The sequence below is a fragment of the Ahaetulla prasina genome, chromosome 5 (assembly GCF_028640845.1).
Source record: "Ahaetulla prasina isolate Xishuangbanna chromosome 5, ASM2864084v1, whole genome shotgun sequence".
In the NCBI taxonomy this organism is placed as follows: domain Eukaryota; kingdom Metazoa; phylum Chordata; class Lepidosauria; order Squamata; family Colubridae; genus Ahaetulla; species Ahaetulla prasina.
The window spans coordinates 82975207-83000611 of record NC_080543.1 but is presented as its reverse complement, the minus strand read 5'-3'; the positions used below and the strand labels follow the sequence as shown (position 1 = coordinate 83000611).

General features: G+C 38.7%; 1 protein-coding gene across 2 annotated transcripts in view; it reads left to right on the top strand.

Moving 5' to 3' along the window:
* The window catches only part of NHS (NHS actin remodeling regulator), a 522889-nt gene that overhangs the window by 427928 nt on the left and 69556 nt on the right, over window positions 1–25405 (top strand). For both annotated transcript variants that reach the window (XM_058186909.1, XM_058186910.1), the window contains exon 2: window positions 22167–22319. In XM_058186909.1, coding sequence (XP_058042892.1) covers window positions 22167–22319 — 153 coding nt within the window. The remainder of the gene's footprint in view (window positions 1–22166; window positions 22320–25405) is intronic.

The following is a 25405-nucleotide window of genomic DNA, read 5'->3' as shown; positions in this document are numbered from 1 at the left end:
TCTCTCTTTCTCTCTCTCTCTGTCTGTTTTCTGGAGGCAGGGAAAGTAAAAAATGGAACACCTCCCCCTTCTCCAGAAGCACTCTGCAGGCCAAAAATGGCTAAAATTGGCCATTTTTGGGCCTCTTGGGGTGTCCGTGCTCCCTGTTTTTCACCTCCCTCACCTCCAGAAGCACTCTTCAGGTCAAAGACATGCCAAAACATGTTGTTGTTGTTGTTTTTGCCTCCTGGGCCATCCGCGCATCCTGTTTTTCACCTCTCCTGCCTCCAATAGCACGCTGCAGGCCAAAAATGGGCTAAAATGGGCCATTTTTTGGCCTCCTGGGGCACCCATTTTTCACCTCCCCTCAAGTAACACTCTGCAGGGCAAAAACAGGCCTGTTTTAGCCCATTTAACACTCTGCCGGTCAAAAATGTTGACCTTACATTCCAGTTCCAGTCCAGGGCTCATGAAGGTAAGTCCTGAGCTCGGCTGAAGAGTGGGGGGCCAACGGGTGGTGGGGCAATGTGGGCTGGGCAGTCTCATGGTCCTGCATGAGCTGGATTAATGTCTTTGGAAGGCCATATGCGGGCCATAGTTTGATGACACCCTGGTTTAGCCAATAGGCACGGAGGACCTATGGAAGGTCCCACCTACTGGGATGTTCAGTGTGAAATGATATTGAAGTGAGCTTTCTTTGGGTAAAGTAGCATGCTCCCAGATGCGAAAGTGAGTGCTCCTCTCATCATTTCTGAAACATTGTTAAGTCTGGACTTTTAGGAATGTCTTCAGAGGTTAGATTATAGTGGTAAGAAAGATGTGGCACTTGGATGTTGACCTGAAGTATAATAAGATTATTTATCAATTAGTGATTGATGATGTTTTATATTATTTTATTTTATTACCATTATAATTATGGCTGATTGTAAATTGTGTAAAATAGGAATAGATTGAAGCAAGATACAACTATTGATATTTCTTGCTGATATTTCAGTCTTCTGAATTGAAAGGCAACCAAATAGTCTCCTTATTTCCAGATTGAATCTCTCCTTGTTCAGTTTCCATTATTCCTTGTCTGGCCTTCAGGTGCTTTGGAAAATAGCTTGACCCTCTTCTCTCTGTGTCAGCCCCTCAAATATTGGAACATTGCTATCATGTCTCCCCTGGACCTTCTCTTCACTAGATTAGCCATGCTGAGTACTTGTAACCGTTCATCATATGTTTTAGCCTCTAGTCCCCTAATCATCCTGTTTGCTCTTCTCTGCACTTTTTCTAGAGTCTCAACATCTTTTTTATAGTGTGGTGACCAAAACTGGAAGCAGTATTCTAGGTGTGGTCTTACTAAGACTTTATAGAGTGGTATTAATATCTCACTTGATGTCGATTGTATCCCTCTTATGCAATGCAACTTAGAATTGCATTGGCTTTTTTGGTTCATATTTAATTGGCTGTCCACTAAGATTCCAAGATCCCTCTCACAATTGCTGCTATTAAGCCTGGTTTCACCCAGTCCATATGTGTACTTTTGATTTTTTTTCTTGCCTAAGTGTAAGACTTTACTTTTCTCTACATTGAATTTCATTTTGTTAGATAGGGCCCAGTGTTCAAGTCTATCAAGATCCATCTGGCTCTTGAGCCTATCATCTAGGGTGTTGGCTATTCATGTCAGCTTAGTATCACCTGCAAATTTGTTAAGTTCCACTTCTATTCCCTCATCTAAATAGTTTATGAAAATATTGAAGAATACTGGGCCTAACCTTGTGGTACCCCACTATTTACTTCCTTCCATGTAGATATAGTACCATTAAGGACTACTTGTTGAGTATGGTTTGTCAGCCAGTTACAAATCCATCTGATGGTGATGCTATCTATCCCACTTTTTTCTAGCTTACCAAGAAGTAGGTTGGGCCCAGTGATAGAATGCCTTGCTGAAGTCTAAATTTATTATGTCCACAATATTTCACTGGTCTAATTATTATGTTGAGGAATGAAATAAGATTCGTATGGCATGATCTGTTTTTAACAAACCCGTGCTGACTTCTATTTATTACTTTACTTGTTTTATACTTTACTATGTACAATATGTGTACGATACACACCTGAGTTCACATACCATTGAATATCGTACACATACCTACAGCATTTCTCTACGAATAAACTTCTGCTACCCATTGATTCTAATGCATCAGGACAGTGGCTTACTCATGACAACCGCTAAATGATCAAATAGAAATGTTGGCACAAAAAAGGAGCAGGGGAACAATACAATGTTTCCCAAACCTGAGTTTCTGAAGAATTTCAGCAAAGTCACTGTAATGTCAGAACTCACTTCAGTTTTAGTGGGTTGTTAGTAGATCATGAGGCAACCATGTCCCCAAAAATCTATTCTTGAAACAAGATATATCAATTGGGAAACTCATTTGTAAATCTGAATATTTGCTTGCTTAACCTATTTAACTTATGCACCTTTATGCTAATCCCTTCTTTGCAAAATTGCTGAACTGCTCTAGACATTTATAGATACATTGCTTAAAACCAAACACTGGTTGACTTGTATTATGATTTCTACTATTTGATGAATGTTTAAAATCACAAGATTTATCTCTGAAACCCTTGATCCATTGGACATGGCAAGAGTTCAACTGTATTAAGTTTCCACGAGTGTTAGTCTCTCTTCAGAGGACACAATTGCAACAGTTGACAACAAAGTACATACAGGTAGTCCTCGACTTACAATCACAATCGAGCCCAAAATTTATGTTGCTACCGGTAAGCGAGACATTTGTTAAGTGAGTTTTGCCCCATTTTACGATCTCTCTTGCCACAGTTAAGTGAATCATTGCAGTTGTCAAGTTAGTAACATGGTTGTTAAGTGAATTTGGCTTCCCCATTGACTTTGCTTGTCAGAAAGTTGCAAAAGGGGATCACTTGACCCCCAGACAGAGCAACTGTCATAAATATAAACCAGTTGCCAATCATCGAAATTTTGATCATATGACCATGAGATGCAGCAAAGCTCATAAGTGTGAAAAACTGTCATAGGTCACTTTTTCAGTGCTGTTGTAACTTTGAATAGTCACTAAACAAACTGTTGTAAATCAAGTATTACCAGTATTGTATTTTTTTTTAAAAAAATTGCTTTAATGGGAGTTACATCAGTGGTGTGTTGCTACCGGTTCTCCCCGGTTCTTGCGAACCGGTAGTAAACATTTTGAGTGGTTTGGAGAACCAGTAAATGCCACCTCTGCCTGGCCCTGCCTCCACTCTATTGCTGCTCCTGACTCCCAGCTGATGGGCTAGAAGGAAAAAATCAGGACTCACTTGAAAAAGAAGAGGGAAAAAAACCCAAGACACCGTGACTTTAAATTGAGAAGCCAAGAAGCCTCCCAACTGATCGGCTAGAATGAAAAAATCAGGACTCGCTTCTCAGCCAGGAGACTGCTTGGCAAAGAAGAAGGAGGGAAAAAAAGACACCATCACTTTAAATTGATGCAGCTGCTGGAAGGAGATTTTTACTTGCAGAAGCAGTTTGTTTCTGGGTCAGCTGAACAACAACTGGATAAGAGGAGGAATTCTTATATGGTTCTATGTTTTTGAAGTTTTGGGGTTTGTGCAGCATGAGCTTTGTGTTTCTAAAAAGGTTTGGGTGATTTCCATTGTGAAATATCCTGTCTTGAATGAGTTTTCTGCCTGCTTGTAAATGGAGCCAAACTTCCAGCTTCCACTTTATATTATCTCTAAGCACCGGTAGCTGTTTTCTGCTTACAAAGTTTCCTTTATGCAGCTGGCAGGAATGTGGAAGGAATGGGGATTTTTTTTTTATTAAAAAAAGTTTGACAAAATTTTTCCCCATACATCCCCCCCATCCCTCCCACCCTAACCCTCTTTCCTCCCCCTTCCCTCCTTCCCCCCTTCCCTCCCCCCCCCCCGACTTCCAAGAGCAAATACAGGGTATAATGCCAACAATCACAAACTAAAATATACTAATCATCCAAAAGCTCCCACCCCTCTCTAAGCCCTTAACTCCCCTTTTCCATAAAAATGAAGAAAAGTTTGTAGCAATACAATTTATAGTCTTTCCATTCATAATCTATTTAACTTTTTAGTCTTTCAGTCCAATTTTTAAGTATCAGTCTATCTTCTACATTCCTGTATATATCTTGCATAAGCAGTCCTTCATATATGATATTTCCACGTTGCCATCTAAATTCATAAATTTTACTGTCCATTCTTCAACAATAAGCGGTATTCCAACTTCCAATATTACACCATCAAGAGTTATTCTTCAATATACCTTATAATCCATGTTTGCTTTCTAAAATGTATTTGGCAATCAAAAATCAATTAGGAAATATACTTATAGTCCATATTTGTATGTCCATCAAATAAACATCCTTTTAATTTGTTTAAATCTAACATTTAACTCCAATTCATTCCCATATTCCCAACATTGTATTCTAAACATTTTCTAAGTAATCTCAACATATATAATTCCAACATTTAAATTAATAAGCATTTTCTAAATCCTTAACCAATTACTTTTCTTAACAATAAAATTCCAGTTATATCTCTCACTCTTAATTAATCAAATAACATTACTAAAATTACATCTCCAACTTATATTCAAAATAAATCAATTATTAACAATTAAACTATATATAATCAAATAACATCATTACATCTCATCACATCTCCAACATTTAAATTATTAGTTTAACTTTCTTCTGTTATTATATTAAAAAAAATATTTTTTATCCTTTCCCATAAACAGAAACACCCTTTGATTTAGAAGCTACACAAATCTCTCCTTGTTCTTTTAATTCCCCTATTTTCTCCAATATTTCTCCTCACCTCATCTTATCTTGTATTTATATTACATCCTTATCCCATTTTTTTTGCCATCTCAACACCAATCAACTTAGCTTCTAGCAATAAAGGATTTCCAGCCTTTAATACATTAATATAAAAATCTCTTGCTTTAAGAACTGTATTAAGGCAATACTTTCTTCCTTTATAATTCACTGTTAAACCAGCTGGAACATCCCATCTAAACTGTATCTGATGTTTCTTAAGTTCATCCACTAAAAAGGCAAATTCTTTTCTCTTTCTTAACATTTTAGGAGGAATTTCGTTCATCATTATTATATCTTGTCCTAATATTTGAAATTTATTTTTATAAAATGCTTGTAAAATTCCATATCTAATCTTAGTTGTAAAATAAATCATCACATCTCTTGGTAATTGCCTCTGTCTAGCCAGCCAGGAGTTAACAAGATAAATTTTTTCAATATTAACTTCAAAACCTTCTAGATTCTCTCCAGTTATCTGTGCAAAAGGCTGTGTAAGAATCTTTTTTAAATTCTCCTGCTTCCATTCCTTCAATCCTCTCACCCTTACAGCATACTCCATTAACCTATATTGTAATATAACCATTTCTTCATCTGCCCTATCCACCTTGACCTGTATTCCCTCTTTTTTGTTTTCTAAATTCAGATTAACTTGATTCATTTGAACCTCCTCTATTTTCCTTTCCAAATCCAAATTAACTTGATTAAGTTCTTCCATTCTTTCATTCATCTGAATAGTATAATCTGCTAAGTGTTTAAATGCATCCACTACACTTTCCAAATCCTTATTCTGAATTTCCACCATATTTTTAAAATCCAGTATTTCCTTTTCCATTTCATTAAATTTTTGATCTATTACAGAAATTTGAGCCTCCCAGAGTTCCTTAAAAAAAGCCCTTAAATATTCCTTAAGATCTTCTTTTAACTTCTGTATTTGAGCTAAAGAGATTTCACAGTCCTTGATAACATGTGGCTTTGCTTGCTTAAAAGCCATTTCCTGTTAAACTATAATCTGCCAAATGGCAAAGAAAAATAAAAAAAAATGGAAAAATTCAGTAAGACACCTCCTCTTGAACACTATAATAAAAAATAAATCCGTTCTTGTTCATTCTATTTACTTAATCTCTTCTTACAGACTTTGTGTAGCTTCAACACCAACTGCTTTAACAAGCACTTCCTTAACTTTCGCTTTCAAAGAACAAAGTGCCATTTCCTTTCTTTGTCTCCGATCTTTCCAACAAAGTATCCTCTGGTTAGGAAGTTAAAATTTCCTTACAAATAACTGTCAGTACTCGTTTTGCTCCATCTGTGTTAAAAATCCATTCACAGGTCCATATTGATCACAGAAGTGGACGCAGCATTTCGTTCTGCCATTAGGGCAGAAGCACTCCGGATCTGGAGCTTTTCTGAGCTTAGGAAGGAGCACTCACCCTCAAGCCTCCAGAAACTTTCCTGGGGCTTTTCAGGTGGCTCTACTTCAGCCCAAATGCTCACCTTTCCCTCTTTACCCGAGGGAAAGGTTTCCAAGCTGCCAGACAGCTGATTTGTGCTGTCTGAGCAGCTCTACGCAATCACGGAGCTAGCGGTCTAAAAAAGTCTGCCATCAACGCAGCAGAGCCACTGGAAGTCCCTCCTGGAGTGGGGAGGGAATGGGGATTTTAGGCTTGCTGTCAAACATCAGCCATAATACTAATGACTGTTTTGAACAATATGCAGGTTGTATTACACAAATGGCTATTTTATATGTGAAATTATGACTGAAACTTATATTGGTTCACACTGTTGGGAAGTTTCTTCTTAGTTTTAGGTTGCTTCTTTCTTTGTTCAGTTTCCATCCATTGCTTCTTGTTTTGTCTTCTGGTGCTTTGGAAAATACATTGCCCCCCCTTCTTTCTGGCAGCCCCTTAAAAGCTTTTTGCCTATCACACTCCTGGACAAAGCATGTGAGCCATTTCCTCCTTTCAGTGGTCCATGAAAGTGCATCTATAGTATGTAGATAATAAAGTTGAAAAAAGCTGAACAACATTTTTGCAGAACTATAGATACGTTGAGGCTGGGTATGACAAGGAATGGCTGGGAGGGGAGGAGCCAGGCGAGGCACCCCTTGACGTGAGTGACATTGTGTTGGCTATACCTATCCAATCACATGACCATCAAGCCATGCCCACAGTCACATGACTATTAAGCCATGCCCACAAAATAAGCCACGCCCACAGAACCGGTAGTAAAAAAATTTAGAACCCACCCTGAGTTACATGTTACTGAAGTGCTCAAAGTTTCAGTATGGGTTACTCACAAAGCATTATACCATCTCTGTTTTTCCAACTCTTGCATCTGAAGCACTTGCTATTTAGAATAAAAGAGCAGTTAGTTATTCAGTGATCCACATGCTTTTTAGCATCCCTGATAAATTAGCACAGTGCTCAGTTATAGACAACTAAGTTTCTTGACCAGAATATCAGTTGTAAAGAACTGGAATAGGGTAACCTAATCATTTTTAACTGTTCCACAGCACATCCAGGACTTAATTCATTCACAACATCCACATGTTTACTGGATCCGTGCCCCTCCTGGTTAGTACTGGCTACTCAGGAGGTGACACGAGGCTGGCTCCAGGGGATTACAAATGCTTCTTTGCGGGAGGGGGTCTTTCCCGCGGCCTTGAAAGAGGCGGTGGTGAGACCCCTCCTCAAGAAGCCTTCCCTGGACCCAGCTGTTTTAGGGAACTACCGGCCAGTCTCCAATCTTCGCTTTACGGCGAAGGTTGTAGAGAGTGTGGTGGCATGTCAGCTACCCCAGTACCTGGATGAAGCTGTCTATCTAGACCCGTTCCAGTCCGGCTTCCGGCCCGGATACAGTACGGAGACAGCTTTGGTCGCACTGGTGGATGATCTCTGGAGGGCCAGGGATAGGGGTTACTCCTCTGCCCTGGTCCTATTAGACCTCTCAGCGGCTTTTGATACCATCGACCATGGTATCTTGCTGTGCCGGTTGGAGGGGTTGGGAGTGGGAGGCACCGTTTATCGGTGGTTTTCCTCCTACCTCTCTGATCGGACGCAGACGGTGTTGACAGGGGGGCAGAGATCGACTCCAAGGTGCCTCATGTGTGGGGTGCCGCAGGGGTCGATTCTCTCACCCCTCCTGTTCAACATCTATATGAAGCCGCTGGGTGAGATCATCAGTGGCTTTGGGGTGAGATACCAACTGTACGCTGATGACACCCAGCTGTACTTTTCCACTCCGGGCCACCCCAGTGAAGCTGTCGAAGTGCTGTCCCGGTGTCTGGAAGCCGTACGGGTCTGGATGGGGAGGAACAGGCTCAAACTTAATCCCTCCAAGACGGAGTGGCTGTGGATGCCGGCACCTCGGTACAGTCAGCTGCAGCTGCGGCTGTCTGTCGGGGTGAATCATTGGCCCGATGGAGAAGGTACGCAACTTGGGCGTGCTCCTGGATGGTCGGTTGTCCTTTGAAGACCATTTGGCGACCGTCTCCAGGAGACCATTTTATCAGGTTCGCCTGATCCGCCAGTTCGTCCTTCCTGGACGGGATGCCTTATGCACAGTCACTCATGCTCGTTACCTCTCGCCTGGACTACTGCAATGCTCTCTACATGGGGCTCCCCTTGAAGAGCACCGGAGACTTCAGCTAGTTCAGAACGCGGCTGCGGGTTATTGAGGAGTGTCTCGGGCTCCCACATAACACCTATCCTCGCAGACTGCACTGGCTACCTGTTGTTTTCGGTGCGCTTCAAGGTATTGGTTACCACCTTTAAAGCGCTCCATGGCTTAGGACCGGGCTATCTGGGACCGCCTACTGCCGGCTTCTATCTCCCATCGTCCGATGCGCTCCACAGAGAGGACTCCTCAGGGTGCCGTCAGCCAAACAGTGTCGACTGGCGGCCCCAGGGGAGGGCCTTCTCTGTGGGAGCTCCGACCTGTGGAACGAACTTCCCTCGGACTTGACAATTACCTGACCTTAGGACCTTTCGCGAACTTAAAACTTATTTATTTCGTATGGCTGGACTAGCCTGATTTTTATTTTTATTGGATGGGTTTTTAAAATTTTGTTATTTTACGGGGGAGTACGTTTTTTAACATTTTGGGCATTTAAATTAGTTTTTTAAGGGATGTTTTTAATTATTGTGTGTATTTATATTTTATCTGCCTGTTCACCGCCCTGAGTCCTTAGGGAGAAGGGCGGTATACAAATTAAAATATTATTATTATTATTATTATTATTATTAATTTACTGACTAGTCCCTAAGTGTTGTATCTTTTGTTTTTGAAAAGTTTTTTATTTTTTTCAAACCAAACACACATACAGACAAACAAACAATACATTTTTTCTGAACAGAGTATTGGCTGAGTCAATATTTCTACCACTTTTAGTTTTTTTCCAACACAATTAATAGATTTCACTTTTTGCCATAATATTCTTTCTCTCTAATATTTTATTTTATTTTCCTTCTGTTTCTTCTGGTATATAAATAATATTACCATTCACTTTGGTTACCATTACCATTGATTACCATTACCATTGATTAAGATTACTAATCTTAATCAATTTTTCTTTCCCCCCCATTACTTTTTTCAAATTGAAACCCTTTAAATTAAAGTCAATCATTTTTCTAAAACCTAACCCCAACTCTAAATTCTCTTATTCAAATATTTTCCCATTACTCCCTTTTCACAATATTCAAATATTTTCCCTAGATTCCATTATTACAATTATAGATATTACTATTCATACAATTTTACATATATAACCCATTTCCTTCCCTTTTTTCCATTTCTTTTTTATCAGTTTTCCAAATATTACCATTAAATATATTACTACAATTCATTTAAGTATATAACATTAAAATCATTCAATTCTATTTCTCAGTTCCAATCTCTTCATAGTAAACAATAAGCAAAGTCAATTTTCATCCTCACAATACAATATAATTTCAAATGTTTTAGCTGAATTCCCATTATTACAATCAAAGACATTCCAAGTATTACAATCATATCTATTAAACTTACTACCATTCATTTATAATTATAGATCCATTAACTACTTCTTTCTCCCTTTATCCCATTCTCTTGTTTTCTTCTATTTTCCCTTCCCCCCTTACTCCTAATTTGCCCTGTATTTCCATCTGCTCTCCTCCTTTTTCCCCTTTTCCCCTTTCTTATTTTACCACTGTTGATCCCAGTGTAATCATTTGAGTTTTTTGTATTTTGTCTCTTCCCCTCTTCTTTCTCTCCTCGTCTCTTTCCAGCCCCTCTATTTTTATCATTGTTAATCCCAATGTAATCTTTAAAGTTCACATTCATCTCTAAACTTTCCCCCTTTCCTTTTCTCCTCTTTATTTGTTTCCTTTTTTTAGTTAATTTTCCTCTTTTTTCATTGTTATTACCAACATAATCATTTAGTTTTTCATAATCAATGTCTTTGTCTTTAGTACTAATTTCTTGCTTCTCGTTCATTGTTTTTTTGAGTATGTTCTAACACAGTCTCTAGTTCATCAGGCTTAGGTTTTCCATGCATCATTATAATCATTTCATTTAATTCCAATTTGAGTGATATACGCATCTTTTTAATCATTTCAGTTAGTTCCTGCACCATTTTGTTGTTTCTGGGTTGTCTTTGTTCCAATTTTAAGTTTAATTTTGTTCCACCTTCTTTGGTTGTCGAGATCAAACAGCTTAAATGAAAACAAATCCTCCTCAAAACTTCTCACTACTCTTATCACTTTAAGATTTTTTCCCCTCCAAAATACAAGTTAACTGTTGTAATGTTTCTTTCTGCCTGTAGATGTCTCTCTCCAAGCCACAATTCCAATCAACAAGCTAAGAAAATATCCAATTTGTTTATTAAATCCATGTTGCCAATATTTGCCAATTTCAATCTTCTTAATTTTGTATTCCTCAAATTCCCATTTAAAATCTAATTCCAAATCCAATTAAAAGATTTCTGTTGCAGGGCTTTTTAATTTTAATTTTTTCTGTTCTTCCTTCAATGGTCAAAAGTTTTAAAGTTATTTCCAATCCTCTTCACAGCTATTTTGGGTTTCTTCTTCTAATAATTTAATTTTCTCCACTCAAATTCTAGATCAAAAATCAAGTTACATTTCAGACTTTCTTTCTTTAACACTTCCTGTGCATTCTTTGACAAAGTGACAAAATTAGTATTAGTATTAGTATTAGTATTAGTATTAGTATTAGTATTAGTATTAGTATTAGTATTAGTATTAGTATTAGCATTCCAGAGGAATGCTGTCATTATAATTTACTTGGACTTCAGTAAAGTATTTGATAAAGTAGACCATAACCTACTACTAGATAAAGTAGAAAAATGTGGGTTAGACAGCACCACCACCAGATGGATTAGTAACTGGCTGACCAACCACACTCAATGTGTAGTCCTCAATGGAACTACATCCACATGGAGGGAAGTATGCAGTGGAGTACCCCAAGGCTCTGTTTTAGGCCCAGTACTCTTCAACATCTTCATCAATGACTTGGACGAGGGGATAGATGGGAAACTCATCAAATTTGCAGATGACACCAAGCTGGCAGGAATAGCCAACACTCCAGAAGATAGGCTCAAGTTACAGAAAGATCTTGACAGACTTGAACATTGGGTGCTATCTAACAAAATGAAATTCAACAGTGAAAAAAGTAAGGTTCTACATTTAGGCAAAAAAACCAAAATGCACAGGTACCTTATATGTGGTACCTTGCTCAATAGTAGTACCTGTGAGAGGGATCTTGGAGTCCTAGTGGACAACCATTTAGATATGAGCCAGCACTGTGCAGCAGCTGCTAAAAAAGCCAACACAGTTCTGGGCTGCATAAACAGAGGGATAGAATCAAGATCACGTGAAGTGTTAGTACCACTTTATAATGCCTTGGTAAGGCCACACTTGGAATACTGCATTCAGTTTTGGTCGCCGCGATGTAAAAAAGATGTTGAGACTCTAGAAAGAGTGCAGAGAAGAGCAACAAAGATGATTAGGGGACTGGAGGCTAAAACATATGAAGAACGGTTGCAGGAACTGGGTATGCCTAGTTTAATAAAAAGAAGAACTAGGGGAGACATGATAGCACTGTTCCAATATCTCAGGGGTTGCCACAAAGAAGAGGGAGTCAAACTATTCTCCAAAGCACCTGAGGGTAGAACAAAAAGCAATGGGTGGAAACTGATTAAGGAAAGAAGCAACTTAGAACTAAGGAGAAATTTCCTAACAGTTAGAACAATTAATAAGTGGAACGACTTGCCTGCAGAAGTTGTGAATGCTCCAACACTGGAAATTTTAAGAAAATGTTGGATAACCATCTGACTGAGATGATGTAGGGTTTCCTGCCTGGGCAGGAGGTTGGACTAGAAGACCTACAAGGTCCCTTCCAACTCTGTTGTTATATTATATTATATTATATTATATTATATTATATTATATTATATTATATTATATTATATTATATTATATTATATTATATTATATTATATTATATTATATTATATTATATTATATTTATTATATTATATTATATTATATTATATTATATTATATTATATTATATTATATTATATTATATTATATTATATTATATTATATTATATTATATTATATTATATTATATTACTTTAAATTTCCACTTTATTTATTTATTTATTAATCATATTTGTACCCGCCCTTCTCCCGAAGGATTCAGGGCGGTTAACAGCCAATTTAAAAACACAATATCCAACAAGTTAAAACAAGATAAAATTAATATAACTTATGGCCAAATTATCTAAAAACTAAATAGTAACAATCTAAAACCCCGTTAAAACAGCATGTTTAGGCTAGCCCTGCTCGATTGAATAAAAAAGTCTTCAGCTCGCGGCGGAAGGTCCAGAGGTCGGGGAGTTGGCGAAGCCCCGGAGGCAATTCATTCCAGAGGACAGGAGCCCCCACAGAGAAGGCCCTCCCCCTGGGGACCACCAGTCGACATTGTCTAACCGATGGTACCCCGAGGAGGCCCTCCCTGTGAGAGCGCACAGGTCGATGGGAGGCTGTTGGTGGCAGTAGGCGGTCCCGTAAGTAGCCCAGTCCTAAGCCGTGGAGCACTTTAAAGATGACAACCAGCACCTTGAATTGCACCCGAAAGACTACCACTTTGTTTTTGTCTCTCCATTAACATTCCCCAATGCCCATTAGCTGCTGTTTCTTTGCTGGGCATCTTTTAACAATTTAAAAATATTTCTTTTTTACCTTTAAGTTGGCCAATCACTCACCTGGTACCAGTACTCCATCCAAATCACTGCTACTGCTCAAAACCTAATCTGGTTGCCCCAGCTTTGTGGTGGCCACAATGGCTGCCATCCACACCGCCGAGTCAAAGAGTTTCCTCCGACCTTCTAGGAATTTGCCTGTTCTTCTTGGTCATCTGAGGTGCTTCTCCTTCTTCTCTGTCCCTATGGGACAGATCTGGTCTGAAGACCCCCCTGACAGCAGTTTGTCAGCCCGGAATTTTGCCAAGCTCATCAGAGCCTGCTAATTCCCAACTGTTTCACCATGACGCTTCTAAGTGTTGCATCTCCTAAGTGTTGCATCGTACTAGGATCATTAAACTCTATAGCAGTGGTAGTCAACCTGGTCCCTACTGCCCACTAGTGGGCATTCCAGCTTTCATGGTGGGTGGTAGCGGTTTCGTCTGATACTGAAGCACTTTCCTTTTTTAAAATTTAATTGACTTTTTTAAACAATTTCATAGCATTATTTAAAAACATTTTCATTAGGTTTTCATAAAATTCCCCATGACAATTTAAATTTCTGAAAATATTACTATTTGTATCGCCCGCGCATAAGTTTAGTTCACGTTACTTAAGTGAAACTAAATGGCGCTATAGTGCGACCGCAAACAAAAGAGCTTCATCCCAGAATAGCTTGCGCATCTCCCCCCACATCACCCAGCTTTAACAGACAAGCAGAGCTGGTAGCTGGTGCCCCCCCCCCACAAACCCAATCCATAATGCACGAGAGGCATGCACAGACGACAATACACGGCACATTACTATGGAACCGGTGGGTGGTTAGAAAATTTTACTACTAACAGAGATACAAAAGTGGGTGGTAGGTATAAAAAGGTTGACTACTCCTGCTCTATAGCAAATAAAAAGCTAATTATTTTGCAGTACTGTGAACATTCAGATGGAGAGTTCTCAAAAACCTATTCCACTGTCTCTATATAGTGACAGCTCAATTCCTTATTATAATAGATTCTAATCTGTCTGTCTGTCTGTCTGTCTGTCTGTCTGTCTGTCTGTCTGTCTGTCTGTCTGTCTGTCTATCTATCTATCTATCTATCTATCTATCTATCTATCTATCTATCTATCTACCTACCTACCTACCTACCTACCTACCTACCTACCTACCTACCTACCTATCTATCATCTCTCTCCTATTTCTATCCTATCTCTATTGAATAAAGCCATTCATCTACCAAGAGAACTCTGAGCACTTCTCTTTCCATGAATTTTCATGCAATACATTTCAACGATTTGTCTACAGAAGCTAAAACTTATAACAGCAGATCACACCTATCCCTTGGTATGCTTAACTGAATTTTATGTCAAGAAACTACTCCAAGGACAATATCTTGCAATTGATCACTGCAGCAGCAAGTACTGAATGGGTGAAAACATCCTTGTAGATTAACCAACACAACAGAAATATTATATTCCTTCACCTACAATACCCTTTCAGTAAGGGCAATTCATAAACTCCAAAATAAATTATGAAGATGTAGTTTTCCCTTTCCTGTTCAAAGGTTATTTCAGAGTGAAAAACACAGTATTGTCTATTTGCTTTTATATATGCTTTAGGATTTCAATTGGGAAGCCAAACTATTTTCTCCTTTATAGCTCTAGCAGTGAGGATTTTAACAGACTTGATAGAGTCAAAATGGTTTCATTAATTGAACAAAATGATAAAGTACTTCAGCATCTGTGCGATAGAATAGAATAGAATAGAATAGAATAGAATAGAATAGCAGAGTTGGGAGGGACCTTGGAGGTCTTCTAGTCTAACCCCCTGCTTAGGCAGGAAACCCTACACCAGACAGTTGGTTATCCAATCTTCTTAAAAACTTCCAGTGTTGGAGCATTCACAACCTCTGGAGGAAAGTAGTTCCATTTATTAATTAACAATTAATTGTTAATTAATTGTTCTAATTAACTGTCAGGAAATTTCTCCTTGGTTCAAATTGCTTCTCTCCTTGAATAGTTTCTACCCATTGGGTCTTGTCCTATGCTCAGGTGCTTTGGAGAATAGCTTGACTCCCCCTTTTTTGTGGCAGCGCCTGAGATATTGGAACACTGCTATCATGTCACCCATAGTCCTTCTTTTCATCAGACTAGACATACCCACAGTGGTGGTTTTCAAATTGTTTTTACTACCGGTTCTGTGGGTGTGGCTTGGTGGGCGTGGCATGGCTTGGTGGGTGTGGCAGGGGAAGAATATTGTAAAATCTCCATTCCGTCCCCATTCCAGGGGAAGGTTAGTGCAAAATCACCATTTCCTCCCGATCAGCCTGGACTCGGGAGGCAGAGAATAGATGGGGGCAGGGCCAGTCAGAACTTTTACTACTGGTTCTCCGAACCACTCGAAATTTCCACTACCAGTTCTCCAGAACTGGTCAGAACATGCTGAAAACCACCTCTGCATACCCAGTTCCAGCAGCCATTCTTTATATGTTTTAGCCTCCAGCCCCCTAATCATCTTTGTTGCTCTTCTCTGCACTCTTTCTAGAGTCTCAACATCTTTTTCACATTGTGATGACCAAAACTGGATGCATGATTGTGGATCATGCTTCTTGGCTGAAGGCTACTCTGAAACATCACATGGAATAGAAGACTCATGGTGGCACAGTGGTTAGAATGCAGTACTGCAGGTTAACTCACTGTTCACTCCAGGAGTTTGATTCTGAACAGCTCAAAGTTGATTCAGCCTTCCATTCTTCTGAGGTCAGTAAAATGAGGACCCAGATTGTTGGGAGCAATATGCTGACTCTGTAAACTGCTTAGAGAGGCCTGTAAAGCATATGAAACAGTATATAGGTGTTATTGCTATGGAATAGCTAGTTAAGAATCTTAACTGCAATTCTTAGTAGCCCTCATCTCTTTGCATGGAACACATAGGAGAAAGAGAAAGGAAGGAAGAAAGGAAGGAAGGTCAAATTACTAGTTATTTTACTATCTTTCCTGCTCTGTATTAAAAAGAGAACTTTAAAATTACTTTAAATTGGTGAGAATAAAAATTGCGTGATATGAGAAATTTATTTGAAAAGTCCTCTATTTCCCCCCCACACACACTGATTTCCTTGAAAGAGAAAATTGCTTGACATTTTCCCTCCATTTCTTCTATCTTCTCTTACTCAGAAGTCATACTTTATTCAACACAGCTGACCTTCAATTAAAATTTTTATAAGGGACACTTCTTTTTTCAATAGAAAGGTTGAAAAAGACTGTCCGAAATAGATAACATAGATACATAGATGACAGCCAGTATGGTATAGTTAAGGAGCCAGGATTTGCATCATACACTTCCAGAATATATTTAGGGGAACATCAGTGGATTTCATTGAATTGTTAAGCCACTGCTGTCTCTGTAAATGCCTCCAGGTTCCCCTCCAAGTGAAAAAGGGCCAACATTTTGATTGGCTTTGAGAATCTTTGGAGGCCACAAAACGAATGGTACCAAAAATGGCTGCATTTTTTTATATCCCTGGATTAAGGTTCAATACTAGTTTTTAGAAGCAATTCAGAGAAGAACATAATGGAACAAATCTTTTAATAGAGAGCAATTGCTCTGCTTTATATTCCTACTAACATACACACACCCTAAGTTTTTCAGTTTCATTAGCAGGCTTTCTAAGTACAGACTGCAGATTGTTTTGACAATAAATCATTCTTCATATTGAAGCTGCAGATAGATACAGGATTATACTGTAAGTCCACACTAGGGAAAATATAAAGGACTCTTCACTGCATACTTTCTCAGTCTTTTCCTCCTCATTTATTCTATTTCCAAGACAGGAGAACTGTGTTTCTTCCTGAATGACATATGTCACATTTCATTTATAAAAGATCATGTTTATTGTTTATCATCCTATTGGAATAATAGCAAAGTGAGACATAAGCCATTGCCTGAGTTATAAACACTACTGGAAAAGCTTGGGTAAAGCTGGATAACCTCACTGGTTAGTATTCCCCATGCAAACATTTCCTCATTCTCTTAGCTAAGAGTCACTGGTATCCAAGCAACCCTTAACACTTCATCCTCAATGGATTGCCAAATCTTCATCAAAATATAATTAGAATCCTAATTTAGAAGATAAAGGCTAAAAGCCAAAAATAAGAAAAGAAAAACCTTGCTAAGATTCTACTGTCACCAGTGTCTCAATGAGTCATATTCTTATGGGCTCATTAATTCTATAGCATCTTGTCTCCTCATTTCAGTGATATGGATAATGTATTAGAATAGAATAGAATAGAATAGAACTTTTTATTGGCCAAGTATGATTGGACATACAAGGAATTTGTCTTGGTGCATATGCTCTCAGTGTACATAAAAGAAAAGATATGTTCATCAAGGTACAACATTTACAACACAATTGATGGTCAGTATATCAATATAAATCATAAGGATTGCCAGCAACAAGTTACAGTCATACAGTCATAAGTGGAAAGAGATTGGTGATGGGAACTATGAAAAAATTAATAGTAATGCAGATTCAGTAAATAGTTTGACAGTGTTGATGGAATTATTTGTTTAGCAGAGTGATGGCCTTCGGGTAAAAACTGTTCTTGTGTCTAGTTGTTCTGGTGTGCAGTGCTCTATAGCGTCGTTTTGAGGGTAGCAGTTGAAACAGTTTATGTCCAGGATGCGAGGGGTCTGTAAATATTTTCACGGCCCTCTTCTTTATTCGTGCAGTATACAGGTCCTCAATGGAAGGCAGGTTGGTAGCAATTATTTTTTCTGCAGTTCTAATTATCCTCTGAAGTCTGTGTTTTTCTTGTTGGGTTGCAGAACCGAACCAGACAGTTATAGAGGAGCAAATGACAGACTCAATAATTCCTCTGAATCAGCAGCTCCTTGGGCAGTTTGAGTTTACTGAGTTGGCACAGAAAGAACATTCTTTGTTGTCCTTTTTTAATGATGTTTTTGATGTTAGCTGTCCATTTTAGATCTTGCAATATGATAGAACCTAGAAATTCGAAGGTTTCTACTGTTGATACTGTGTTGTCTAGTATTGTGAGAGGTGGAAGTATGGAAGGGTTTCTCCTAAAGTCTACCACCATTTCTACGGTTTTGAGTGTGTTCAGTTCCAGATTGTTTTGGTTGCACCACAAGGCTAGTCGTTCGACCTCTCGTCTATAGGAAATCCAGGACGCTTCAGATTTTGCTCTATAGTCCCTGATCATTGCTATGGTTGGGAGCAGTTCAACAACACCTACAAAACACAACCTACTTCTTGGTAAGCTAGAAAAAAGTGGGATAATATAGCATCATCATCAGATGGATTTGTAACTGGCTGACAAACCATACTCAATGAATAGTCCTTAATGGTACTATATCTACATGGAAGGAAGTAAACAGTGGAGTACCACAAGGATTCATCTTAGGCGAGTAGGGAAATCTAATTTTTTTTACTACTGGTTCTGTGGGTGTGGCAGGGGAAGGATACTGCAAAATCCTCATTCCCTCCACTCTCCTGGGGGAAGGATATTGCAAAATCTCCATTCCGACCCCACTCTGAGGCCAGCCAGAGGTGGTATTTGCTGGTTTTCTGAACTGCTCAAAATTTCTGCTACCAGACATAGCTGGACATGTTCTCCAGAACATGTCAGAACCTGCTGGAAACATATATATATATGTTTTCTGAGGTTTTCACGGGTGTTTGTATATAGGTCTTTGGTTGTTCGGGTTTTCTCCCGTGTAAAATTGGAAGTGTCTTGGCGACGTTTCGACGAAGTCTCATTCGTCATCTTCAGGCTTCAGCTTCGTGCTTCTGGGAGCAATGTGTGATCGCAGCTGTTTCTTCCTTTTAACTGCTAGTGGGGGTTTGAACTGATTGGGTGGGAGCTTGGCTGTGCTCTGATTGGATGGGGTTTTCTGTGCTCTGATTGGCTGGGGTGTGTCCTGTGTTGGTGGGGGTTTGGTTGTGCTCAGTTTAGTCTGTGTTGCAGGGGGATTTGAGCTGGTGAGCTGCATAGCTGTTGTTTGGCTTTGTGGTCGTGCTACATCTTCATAGTGGGTGTCAGTCTGCTGCATGTATGGATTGGAGGGGTTTGAAATGGCTAATGTTGCAGCTGCGGTCTGGCTTCTGGTCCTTGGTCGTGCTTCATGATCAGTGTGGGTTTGGGTCTGCTTTCTGGGTGGATGTGCGGTGGTGACATCCTGTGTGGACCTCGTGAGTGTGGGTCTGGTGTCATTCCTCGTGTTAGGGACTCGTTTGTCAATAAGGCGGGTTTCCAAATGGCTGGTAGGCGGAGGTGTCATCTCGTTTGTTCATGCTGTGTGGGCGTTTTCTATCTCAATGGCTTCTCTGATTATTCTGTTGTTAAAGTGTTCAGTTTTGGCGATAGTTCTGGTCTTTTAAAGTCAATATCATGTCCTGTGACTTTAAAGTGTTGGACCAGGGAAGAAGTTAGTTCCTCTTTTTGAATGAGTTCTTGTGTTCTTCAATGCGTGCACTTATTCTTCTGTTGGTTTGTCCATGTATGTGGTGGGGCAGGCGGTGCATGGGATTTCATATACTCCTTGATTTTCTAACTCAATTTTGTCTTTGGGGTTTCTTAGGATGGTGGATATTTTTCTGTTTGTGCAGAATGCTGTCTTGATGTTGTGTTTGTGGAGGATCTTGCTGATTCTGTCTGTGGTGCCTTTTATATATGGGAGGAGGGCTGTGCCGTTTTCTTGTTCTCTGTCTTGGATTTTAGTGGGGGGTTCTTTTTGGATTAGCTTGGTAATCTTATTTCTTTGGAATCCATTGGATGTTAGTACGTTAGTGAGAGTGTCTAGTTCGGGTTTTAGGTGTTGTTCATCAGCTAAGCATTTTGTTCTGGAGATGAGTGTCTTGGCTACGGAGTTGATCTGTGCTGGGTGGTGGTGTGAGAGTGCGTGCAGATAGCGGTTTGTGTGTGTTTTCTTCTGGTAGATGGTGTGTCCTAGGGAGCCATTGGGTTTTCTGTAGACTAAGACATCCAGGAAGGGAAGTTGGTTATTAACTTCTGTTTCCATGGTGAACTGTATTTTGGGGTGTAGGCTATTGAGGTGTGTGAGGAAGTTGTCAAGTTTTTCTTTCCCGTGTGGCCAGATTATGAAGGTGTCGTCTACATATCTGAGCCAGAGTTTGGGTTTGTGATCAGATTTTTCTAATGCTTGGGTTTCAAAGTGTTCCATGTAGAGATTGGCAATGACAGGTGAGAGGGGTGATCCCATGGGTGCTCCTTCTACTTGTTTGTATTTTTGTCCATTATAGATGAAGTATGTGTTGGATAGGCAGTGGTTGGTCAGATCTAGGATGTGCTTGGGGGGGTTATATTTATTTTGGATGGCTGTCAAGGCTTCTTTGATTGGCACTTGGGTGAAGAGGGATATGACATCAAAGCTCACGAGTAGGTCGCTGGGCTGTAAGTTTTGTTTCTTTATGATCTCTATGAACTGGAATGAGTTTTTTACGTGTGAGGTGATGGATTCTGCATAGGGCTGTAGTTGTTTGGCAAGAAATTTGGCTAGGTTTTGTAGAGGTGAGCCTATGGAGCTGACTATGGGTCTGAGTGGGGTTCCTTCTTTGTGTATCTTGGGGAGGCCATAGAGCTTAGGGCATCTGGATGATTTCTCTCTGGGAATGATTCTTTGTTGGATTTCTTCGCTGATGGGGGAGGCTTTTATTTTGGATCTAGTGATTTTTTCTAGGTAGGTGGTGGGGTCTGTGTTTAGGGGCTTGTATGCAGGGTCTTGGAGTAGGTTGGTTAATTTGGTTTGGTAGTCAGATGTGTTCATAACCACCGTGGCGTTGCCCTTGTCTGCTGGTAGGATTATTATGCTGGTATCTTTTTTCAGGTTAAGTAGTGCTGTCTGTTCCTCTTTGAGTAAGTTGCTTTTGGGTGGCTTGCTGGTGCACAGGATACACCCCAACACAGGACACACCCCCAGCCAATCAGAGCACAAACCCCCCCCCCATCCAATCAGAGCACAGCCAAGCTCCCACCCAATCAGTTCAAACCCCCACTAGCAGTTAAAAGGAAGAAACAGCTGCGATCACACATTGCTCCCAGAAGCTGGCCACCTACAACATTCACCCATTATAGATTTCTAGATATATGGCCACTATATTATTCTATGTAGAATATGTGTGAGATAGCATGCTTGTATTAGTTTCCAATTGGAAATCTGATTTACAAATTCCAATCATATTTTTTCACATTTTATTTAGGTTTTCTTTGGAGTTGTCTAAATCCAGTCACAGAACCAATTATCCTAATCTAACCTATGCCTCCCACTGAACCCACATTTTGCATTCATTTGTTCCAGTTGTGTTATGATGCATGCACATTCCCTTGCCCTGACAATGTAGCCAGCCCAAATGCTTAGAGTCCCACAATTTCTGCAACATCAGCAACATTATGTTTATTGATTGATAAATTCACTCTTGCTTGTAAGCTTTGGTTTTGTATTCTGATAATGGAATGGCATTCCATTCTTGGAATGGTTCTTATTCATGAAGATGTAATACCATGCTATCTCTAAAGAGAATCATGAAAAGAATACAATTATGGAAGAATATGATGAAGAATCATGAATGAATGAGATCACTGGTGAATGGTAGAAATATATTCTAGGAAACTTGTTCAGTTTACAAACTACAAAATATATTTAACTGGTGAAATAATGAATTGAAAATAAAAATGGGTGATTTATCAGATTCATAATATAAAATTATGGCACTGTATACATAAATAATAACCAAAGATAATATAATGTTTTTTATGTTTTGCTTAGTTTCTTCTTCTGTTATATTCCTAGTTTACTTAAGCTGAGTTTCTTTAAAATTCAGATATGCAAAATACACCAACACACATTTGTTTTTCTTTTTATGACCCTATAATACCTTTTATGGGAGTGGAGTCAGGACAACTGAATGGAGTTTAGCATTTCCTAGCCGGATGCCCTTCCTGACGCCTAAGTGAAGTTTGCAGCATATATTTTCTCTTTCTGCCCTGATAGAGAAACATCTGTCATTGCCTAGGATTGGGCCATTGCTGGGAATCTCTTTAAGTATCCTTTTCATTTGTTTCTACAGCTGTCTCAAACCTGGATGCAGAAAGCAAACTGAATGTGTATTATCATGCCCCTTGGCATCAGGAGAGAAACATATTCCTTCCTTCCACCAGACCAGCATGTGTAGAGGAGCTGCATCGCCATGCCAAGCAGAATTTGAGAGCCTTGAGGAAGGGTAATTTTTATTTTTGTATAATTTACAAAAATCCAAATACAGGTAGTCCTTAACTTACAACCATTCATTCATTCAAACAGCAACTGTTTGAAGTTAAAGTGGCACTGAAAAAAAGTGACTTATTTCTGGTCATCAAACTTATGACCATCACAGCATTCCCAGGATCACATGATCCAAATTTGGATGCTTGGCAACCGACACATATTTACAATGGTCGCAGCAGCTCTGAATCAAGAGATCGCCATTTGTGACCTTTCCATCTGGCTTCCAGCAAGCAAAGCCAATGGGGGAAGCCAGATTTGTTTAATGACCACATGACTCACTTACCAACTGCAGTGATTCATGTAACAACCATTGCCAAAAAAAGTCATAAAATCAGGCAAGACTTACTTAACAACTGCCTCGGTTAGTAACAGAAATTCTGGTCCCAATTGTGGCTGTGAGTTGAGGACTATCTGTTTAGGTTCCAGAATAATAAATGAAATAACTGCATTTCCTGTAACGGCATATTAATTCACCTTTACTTTCATCAGCTGTCCTTCATTAGTTAGTGCACAAGTCCAACAAGGCTAATGTAACTAAATGTAATGTAACTAAATCTTGAACATTTTTATTTATTTTTTAATTCTGGGAAGGCTGCAAAATATAGGGAAAGGCCAGTTTAGGTCTTTAATTTTCCTCTCCTCTCATTCTTACATTAAAATCCATTTCCAGACAGTTTCTTTTTTCTACCAAGATCTTTCTTATGTATGAACCATTGTTTTTCTGCCTAAAAACATACTTGTAAAACTGTACTACAGAGCACTGTGTGCATCACTTAGCAAAAATGTTAATTTGAAACCAATTGCCTTTTTTTTTAATTGTTTAAGTCCATAAATTATAATTATTAATCTTGCAGGAACTTTGATAAACTGGTTAGAAAAAAGAAAACACTGTCATTAATTACAGTCAACAATTCAATCAAATTAGAGAAAAGCCATCCACAAAAAAATTCATCTGTAGTAAATTAAGTCATATCATGTCACTTTCACATCAGTCTAGCTCTTGGGGTTTTTACGAACATCATGTAGTTATCTTAGAACAATAGAATAGTTTGCCATTGTTTTAGTTCATTGTTTTCTCAGTTTCCCAATCTTGCCCACATCTTGGTATTTCCTGGCAGTCTTTCCTCCCAGCATTCATCAGGCCTAAACTCTTGTTTAACATTTTTCAAGGTAAGCTTGCTTAGTTTTTGCCATCTCCTAAGGCAATAAATTAAGATAAATCCCCGCCCTATTAAGTATACACATACCTGTGGATTTAGTTTTTATTCCTATCAATAGGAATAGTTGATAGTTTCCACTTTTGAATTCTTAAAAAATTATGTCAACCTTAGATATTAATATAAATAACCTGTTGTCTTCCTAACAATTCAGAACAATAACAATAGCATATTTAATTGCTTTAAAACAATATATTATTTCACAACAAATAAAGGGTGAAACTTATTTTAATAGCATTGCAAAGAGCTAAAAGGAGAAATATTATAGTGATAGTAAAATTATAACAGAGCTCTCAGGATGTTAGCTGTTCTGTTTTAGATAAATTTTATCTTCTTCTGCCATCTTGTGGTCGGGAAATAGCTCCTTAAATAAAGAATGTAAAACAAAAATATATTAAGATCAGTACTTTAATATAGCGAGATCCTTTGGAGAGCAGACATGCAGAAGTGGGGCTCTGCTGAATAATCTAATTAAAAACCAAGAAAAAACAAACCCAAACATGCGCAGAACTGGGGAAAAAAGTGAACGAAGCAAAAGACTGGACTTTAGAAAGAAGAAAATTTTTGGAAATCAATTATTTATTTGGATGCAAAGTTGATTCTGGTGAGTTCTGCTTTGTAGCATAATCAGACTGCAGTTCCTTTGTTCCTTTGTTCTCCTGATGACATGTTCCTTGTTCTCCTGATGAAAATACCAGAATTGACAAAGTTTTTTAGTGTTGAGAAAATTTTTTTTATATAGACCGAATTGTTTTTCTTCAATATTGACTGCATAATTCTTTTTACCATTAACAGAGCATGCTTACACAAACATAATTGCAAAGTGAATTGCATATAGATCTCATTGCATAAATGTTCTTTTCCCCCTCCCTTTCTTTCGCTGATAAATGAAGTGCAGATCTGTTTTCTTTTTCTTTATCTCTCTGCATATTTATCAGGATTTATAAGGATTCCAGACTTTATATTGAATGATCCTGAGAAAACTGACTGAACATTTTAGAAAGTTGTTTACAACTATTGTAAAGTTTTACAGCAGTGTTGTAAATTTTTATTACCTAGATGGTAAATTGCCCTGAACTGCTTTTATTGCCCTGAACTGCAATTATCATTCTACCTTCTTTTGTGGATTACAAATTGCCAGAGACTGCAATCCTTTTTTTACAATATTTTTAAAGTTCTAGTACTTTTAATATTTTGTAGAATTTTGTGGGCTATCTTGTATTATTTTATATTTTGTATTTTTACATCATGTATAATAATACTAGGGGTAGGGACTAGGGGAGACATGATAGCAGTGTTCCAATATCTCAGGGGTTGCCACAAAGAAGAGGGAGTCAAACTATTCTCCAAATCACCTGAGGGTAGAACAAAAAGCAATGGGTGGAAATTAATCAAGGAGAGAAGCAACTTAGAACTAAGGAGAAATTTCCTGACAGTTAGAACAATTCATCAGTGGAACAACTTGCCTGCAGAAGTTGTGAATGCTTCAACACTGGAAATTTTTAAGAAAATGTTGGATAACCATTTGTCTGAAATGGTGTAGGGTTTCCTGCCTGGGCAGGGGGTTGGACTAGAAGACCTCCAAGGTCCCTTCCAATTCTGTTGTTAATACTAATACTACTAATAATATAATATGTGTAGCTCAATGAAGCTATAAGCTGTGCCGTGCATAGACACCCAAGACGGAAGAGGTCATAGCAGAGAATTCTGACAAAACGTCATCCACTGGAGAAGGAAATGGCAACCCACTCCACTATCTTTGCCATGAAAACCCCATGGACAGTACAAAAAGGAAAAAGATGTCCAATATGCTACTAGGGAAGAG